We start from the raw sequence: 7350 nt of genomic DNA on the forward strand, positions 1-7350 counted from the left end.
ACCACTAAAGAAACCTCAATGTGTCCATTCTAGTCATATACTACCACACAAGACATGGACTCTTGACCACTAAAGAAACAAGAATGTGTTCATTCTCGTCAAATACTACCACAAAAGACATGGACTCTTGACCACTAAAGAAACCTCAATGTGTCCATTCTAGTCTAATACCACCACACAAGACATGGACTCTTGACCACTAAAGAAACCTCAATGTGTCCATTCTAGTCAAATACTACCACACAAGACATGGACTCGTGACCACTAAAGAAACCTCAATGTGTCCATTCTAGTCAAATACTACCACACAAGACATGGACTCTTGACCACTAAAGAAACCTCAATGTGTCCATTCTAGTCAAATACTACCACACAAGACATGGACTCTTGACCACTAAAGAAACCTCAATGTGTCCATTCTAGTCAAATACTACCACACAAGTCATGGACTCTTGACCAGAGAAACCTTAATGTGTCCATTCTAGTCTAATACTACCACACAAGACATGGACTCGTGACCACTAAAGAAACCTCAATGTGTCCATTCTAGTCTAATACTACCACACAAGACATGGACTCTTGACCACTAAAGAAACCTCAATGTGTCCATTCTAGACAAATACCACCTCACAAAACATGGACTCTTGACCACTAAAGAAACATTAATGTGTCCATTCTAGTCAAATACTACCACATAAGACATGGACTCTTTACCACTAAAAAAACAATGAAGTCAAATACTACCACACAAGAATAACCAACTTTTATGAGTTAAAAACAAAACCACTGCTATTTTACCAATTATTATGAAGTTGAGTAGAAGTCTGTACAAAGTTTAAAAACTATCAGATGTTCTGTGTTCCAAGCTACATCATCATTGTTGCAACATCACCATGTTACTGCCCTTCAAAATAATTTATAACTTTTTTTATTCTTCAGTTGGAATGTATGATTTATGTAAAGATTCTTTTCGCTATGTTACGTTCTGTTGTGTAATGAAGATGACATAATGTACTAGTCATCGAAATGCCAATGTTGAATGGTTGTGTAAAACAATGTTTACATAATTCATAATTCAACTGTTCAAAAACATCCCAAAATCTGCGAGGCCCTCGACTATAAGGGGCTGAATTTCCTGGAGAAATTCAGTCATACAATATGTCTGTAAGTATCAAGCTCGAACATAAACCTACATGTATCTATAATCGTGCTGTTCTAATTGTAATTTAGTTTTTGATGTCTTTCGACAGTGTCACCTTAGCTTCTGCTGAGGTACAATTCAAAAACTGTGTAAAATTATTTTAGTACAAATCTCTATTGTATACAAAACTAAAGCATCTTTGTTATAAAGTAGATTTGTTGTAGTCCATAAAATAATCAACAATCAAACAAAATCCAACAAAAACTCCTGTTTATTGAGGATTTTACATATTTCAATGAAATAATTCCCACAAATTAATTTGAAAACCATGTGAAACACACACACACTCACATTAAGAAAAGTTTCTTCCTTTTTAATGGGACATACAAGTTGTGTTTTGTTAATAAATGTAATCATTAACACACAAATATCTATCAAAGTGAAGACATCAATACCGACATTTATGTACTTAAAACCAGTGCTTTAGGAGGAAATCGCTGGACAAGTCCATAATTGAAAGATCGAAGAAAGCCGAATAATAATGATAATAAGAAACGGAGCAAACAAAATAGGTTCCCCTCCACTTTGTTTGTAAACTACCTGTTTTTTTAAAAACTAATATGTTAAAATTATTTCACATTATGTCAAGAAGAAGCATTTTTATCTGAAAACTATAGTTACTCATCAGTAACTAAATAAATGACAAAAATTGTCTCGACTAAAACATTGAATTTTAAAACGTTTTCAGGAAATGGCTTGTCAGTTAAATTTGAATGCTCATTATGAAATATTTCTGTTAGAGGTCAGAATGTTCCCCTCACAATATAATAATAGAATATGTTACAATATTGTTTTTATACTGAAATTTACTTCAATGCAGTTAACAAGAACACTAGCTGATCAATGTCTTCATGACTGCTTTGTCATCTTGTTGAAACTGAACACTTATACAAAAACAAGAGACCCAAGAGCCTTAACAGTCACCAAGTTCTATAACATCTGTCGACAGAGTGAATAGCAATTGCTCCCTATTATCAGGAGAGCTAAACATTAGGGCTGGTCAGTCAATTTTCAGAGATAGTTAATACACATTTGAAGAGCTACTTTTTTTTTTGGATTAGATTCCAAACTTTCTTTTTAATGGTCTCCCACTGTCTGTTGTGGATAAGTCCATTCTGTGTTTTGCTTATAGCAATGCATTTCTTGACTTCCTTGAAACCAGGACATTTCCCATTTTTTAAGTTGTCCTGGAAGAGCTTTTCAACCTCTTCGATTTCTTCACATGTCCATTTAACTCTCTGTTTTGTCGCTTTTTTCTCTTTTGGTGGCAGTGGTCTGGAAGTTTGTGGGATTTCCTCCAATTCCATAGCTTCTGGTGTTTCCTCCGATTCCATTTCTGAATGAATTAAAAAAGTAATATTAAAATGTACATTCTTGAAAAACAAAAGGCAATGGACTTTAATGATCATCCGGCTATAAAGTATCAATGATATACTAGCAGCGGTACAAGTGGACCAATTATTTAATGATTCAAACAATTCCAAATTTTAGCAATAAAGCAGTATTAAACAAAAAGTACTATTGTAACCGCTAGTTACTATAATGTCCCCCAAACTACCCCTACAGTCGTAAATTATGCTAAATTTAGACCAATCAGAAGCCTCCATTTTGTAACCATGATAACAGTGCTTATCTAAATTTCAACCAATCAGAGACCAGGATCCGTTACCATGGCAACGGATGGTTTCGTAAATGGTACCATTTTCTTTGGCTGCCCTCAATACCCCTATGTACCAACTTTCACCGAAATCCAACCAATGGTATACCTGTGTTCTCCTGACTTTTTTGGTGCAATGCCGCCTCAATGTCACTAGAATTCCCAGAGACAAAGTCTTCTCCTTCTTGTATGATTTCTAAAACGAAATCAAAATCATTTTGTATAGACACAAACCCTTAAAGGACTCAACCCTCCAAAATCAAATAGTGAATGCTATTTTTTAGATTTGAACAAATCAATTTTTAATATAGAATAGGGTTAGTAAACTAGCAACTGAGACTTTTATTGTATCTTGGTCTGGGCATTTCAAAGTAATGCAAATGTACATCAGAATATATCTTTGATATTCATTCTTTTAAAAACTGGTTCCGAAATGAAATAATAGAAGCATTTCTATCTAGGTGCTGTAAACATTCTTACCATCTACACTGATCTCTTGAATACTTTTGCCTTTGAATTTGCTGACTGCATTGAAATCTTGGATCAACATCAGTTTTCCTTCACTGACAGTGTCTGCATTTCCCTTAGTATCGTTGCCTTCACTGACAGTGTCTGGATTTCCCTTAGAGTCGTTGCCTTCACTGACAGTGTCTGGATTTCCCTTAGTATCGTTGCCTTCACTGACAGTGTCTGGATTTCCCTTAGTATCGTTGCCTTCACTGACAGTGTCTGGATTTCCCTTAGTATCGTTGCCTTCACTGACAGTGCCTGGATTTCCCTTAGTATCGTTGCCTTCACTGACAGTGTCTGGATTTCCCTTAGTATCGCTGCCTTCACTGACAGTGTCTGGAGTTCCCTTAGAATCATAAGAGTTCACATTAGCATTTTTCTATCATTACCAAGCTTGCCTATTTAGCCAACAAAGTCATCGGTATTTCTACATCTTTTAAAGGGACAAGGGATAGATTTTTAGCTGTTTTTTTTCACTGCAAATTGCTTCATGAAATCAGTTTGATACTCCTTATGAATGAATCTTGCTTACATAAACTTAAATTGACTTTTTTTGTACATGTATATCATGATTTAACAGTAACTACATTTTAAAATTGCTACTTTCTGCTTACAGGGCGATAACAAGAAAAACAAAAATTCATTGTGTGAAATTTTTTTTGATAAATAATCACCTTTTGATGTAGAGCCAATGCTCTTTTGAGATCTGTTTCAAAATTCTCTTTGTCCTCTGCGCATCTTAACTTTCCTGAAAGAAAAACACATCTTATTTAAGACAAATCGTGGTGCCATGATAAAAAATTGCAAGTCAAAATATTCTCAAGAGATCTTCAATGTATTTTTAAAATGGACCATGCACAACTACAGAAAAAGGGGACTCCAAATATGAAGTTTGACAATGATTCATCATCCAGTACCTTTAAAGAAAAAGAGATAGCAAGAATGGTTTAAGGACAGCCAGACAAATGGCAATTTGAAAAAGAGAAAATAAAGAAAGTCTCGAGTAAGCTGTAAAATCTCTATGTGAAAAGAGCACTAGCAACAGCTTATTTCTTAATGTTTGTATTTACCAGCCACAATGAAAGGTTTCAATGATATGTCTGCATATTACTAAACAAAACTTATCCTTTAACAATGAGTAAAAAAAAACAATTTTTACCATATATTTTTAAGAAATACACTTAAATATTTTTTATCGTGATTTTATGTATACTTAACAGCATAATGAGTCAAGTTGAATAATTTCTTTTAAGTGTCAGATGGTAGTTATTATAGTAACAAACTGCTAGCATTGCAACTCTGATCTGATGTCTTTCTCTCACACACTCTTAGAACTCATCAACACTGATTTGTTGTGGCTGATCACATAATCATAACATTTAAATCAAACTGAACATCAAATTGAAAATGGTTAGGGAGTCATGTTGGTCACCTTCTTCCCTATAATTTGGTTAAATTAGAAATATTTTGCTGGGTTTTTTTTTTGTATAAAGTTGGTATATTTTTCACTTTATATTAAGAATATCTAGAATTTTTCCTCGCTTGCTGGTCATCATCAAAAAGCCCACAGTAATATCCTCAGGATTATACTGCCCTTAACTGCTTTAAAACATTTTTTCAATACATACTTTGTGCTTCAGGAACACTTCAAACAGTAAGACATATTTTTGGTATTCTTCTTAAACATCAACTTATCAAGACAACTGTAAGAATTGGCTCTTCATCAAAATTGTTTAATAGGATTACCGGATTCTAAAACCATGACTCCCTAACACTGAAATAGAAACATCAACAGCAACATAACTCTTTACACTGTACCTCTTGTGAACTTCACTAAACTGTGAGAAATTTCAAATGGTTTCACAGTTGCTCTGGTTACATTACACCTTAAAAATTTTAAATGTTAAGAATTAGAGATGAATGTTATTTGTTACAAGCTAACTGATATATTATCTTACAGAATGGTCATGGTAAAGAACAATCGATCCTTGGTAATTAGAGTATTGGTACAGGGAGGTGTACTTCCTCCGCAATATATTTTGTAGTTACAGAGTTTATATATATAATATTATAATAAGTAGGACAATTCGGAAAGCTAAGGCTCATCCAAGATTGGCCAATACTTTTATGTCCCTCTCTTTGATGTGGAAAGTAAAAGTGGTTGTGCATATTTCACAAAAATAAAATGGGTGCTTTCTGAAATCTTTGAAAGCACTGAAAATATGGCGAAGAACTAAATTTTGATATGGAGATGCTTTTCTTTTGTGTGATTATAACTTTAGTTTGATGTCAATTGAACTATTAGCCCAATTAATTACAAAGAATTTTCCTGTGATTTTTAGTAAGACTTAGTTGTTTGTTTTTTTAGAATTGGTCAAATTATGAGCTAATTATGACATTTAGGAAAAATTGTTAATTATAGTTAAATACAAATGTATGTAGAATTGTAATTTGATACATGTTATAGCAGATATATCAAACATGCATCCAACAACTACTTTCCATGTTTACCCCTCCAAAAAATTTTCAAAATGCATTGATAAGTAAAGACAATCAGTCTCGAAAAAATACAATTATGTTTTGTTTGTCATGTTTTACCTGCTTTGATAACTCCAAAAGTACACTTCGTCTATTCTTAAAAGTTTTCCTGGCCACCATGCCCCACCTCCATCCCCTGTTAACTTAACCCAAACTGGGTGGCCAACGGGGCATGGTATTGGTAAATCTGCAAAATGAACAAGAAAATCTCAAAAAGTTATTTTGTAACTTAAATCCTATTCACATGTTTAGCAAATATTGCTGCGATATATATGCATTCAATCGACTGTTTAGAATAAACCTAGGTATGATTTTGAATCTCTTCATTGAGATCAACTCTTTGTCACAGATTGAAAATGTCTTTTTAACCCTACAAATAATATAACGGAAAGAATAATCTAAATTCTGTTATCAATCATTGCTCAGAATCAACTGAACACATGCATGGTCAGAGAACAGTACTAACACTATAAAGTATAATACATCAATAAAATATGTTATTCCCTAAGCTAGAGAGCTTGAGACAGGCATTAAGTGTAATATCATTTCAAGCCTAGAAATTGAAGATCATCATACAAGAATGAAGTGTACACATATATAGACAGGGTTCGTACAGGAATATTGTTATGAAATTTCTGGCCTTGTAGGGCCTTTCTGCGTAAATTTAAGGGCCTTCAAAAACTTTTAAGTTTTAACGTATACAAAAGACAACAAAATTTGCTAGTTTTATATTCATGTCTAGACTTTACATCAAAAATACTAAAAGCAGTCACGGAAGCATACTGATATCCAGAAAATTTAATTAGCTATAATAAAATTCTAACTTCAATCAGTGTAAACCAATAGGATAAAAAAAAGACAGCATATAATGAAAATTAATAAAGTGACTTATTATACAGAATTGAAGCTAATGCATATTTCATCAAATTCTAGGCTAAAATTTCCAATTTCAAGGGTACAAGGGTAAGTGACCCATAACCTATTCATGTCCAGACGGGGTATCAATACCCCGGTCGTCTTGGTAAAAGGCGAATGCTCTCCCACTACTCCACCTGATCATGACCACCCTATATAAAGCACTGGATAGAGTTCCCCAACTAATGGGCAACTATACTATAATTATGAACAAGAAAAAAAATATACCTGCTGTTTGTTGCCGACGTCTAGATCTGGATGCCATCATTGTAAATACCAGCTGGTACTGACTGAAATAAAAGCAAATCACTGAATTGTATTTAATAATAATTACATCTATTAATTTCAATATGCTCTATTTTAACAATTACAGAGCTTTGATAAATGATAAATAATACACACTGTACTAGCAAACCCTTTAATGAAACTTTATGCAGGAACAACGCTTTTTATGTGATTGTCTGCATTGTATACTTACTTTTAATGCTTAATCATATGTGTTGCTTTTATCAGATGGCTTTAAGTGAAA

General features: G+C 33.4%; 1 protein-coding gene across 1 annotated transcript; it reads right to left on the reverse strand.

Moving 5' to 3' along the window:
- Positions 1 to 1394: 1394 nt before the first annotated feature.
- Positions 1395 to 7086, reverse strand: LOC117338903. Its single transcript, XM_033900267.1, has 7 exons — positions 7050 to 7086; positions 5967 to 6093; positions 5187 to 5254; positions 4043 to 4116; positions 3339 to 3714; positions 2968 to 3054; positions 1395 to 2537 (listed from the first exon to the last, which is right to left on the reverse strand). Exons 1-7 carry the CDS (start codon positions 7084 to 7086, stop codon positions 2242 to 2244), a joined length of 1065 nt encoding a protein of 354 aa, XP_033756158.1. The 3' UTR covers positions 1395 to 2241.
- Between the last annotated feature and the right edge of the window lie 264 nt (positions 7087 to 7350).

The sequence above is a fragment of the Pecten maximus genome, chromosome 12 (assembly GCF_902652985.1).
Source record: "Pecten maximus chromosome 12, xPecMax1.1, whole genome shotgun sequence".
NCBI classification, from domain to species: Eukaryota; Metazoa; Mollusca; class Bivalvia; order Pectinida; family Pectinidae; genus Pecten; species Pecten maximus.

What these genes read in the sequence shown, in the direction of transcription:
- LOC117338903 (XM_033900267.1), bottom strand. Translation starts at nt 7,086, where the DNA reads ATGGCATCCAGATCTAGACGTCGGCAACAAACAGCAG. An exon ending in TTTAGTGAAGTTCACAAGAG is followed by an intron (nt 4,117 to 5,186) that starts GTACAGTGTAAA and finishes TTTTTCTTTCAG; the next exon opens with GAAAGTTAAGATGCGCAGAG. An exon ending in TCAAGAGATCAGTGTAGATG is followed by an intron (nt 3,055 to 3,338) that starts GTAAGAATGTTT and finishes ATTTCGTTTTAG; the next exon opens with AAATCATACAAGAAGGAGAA.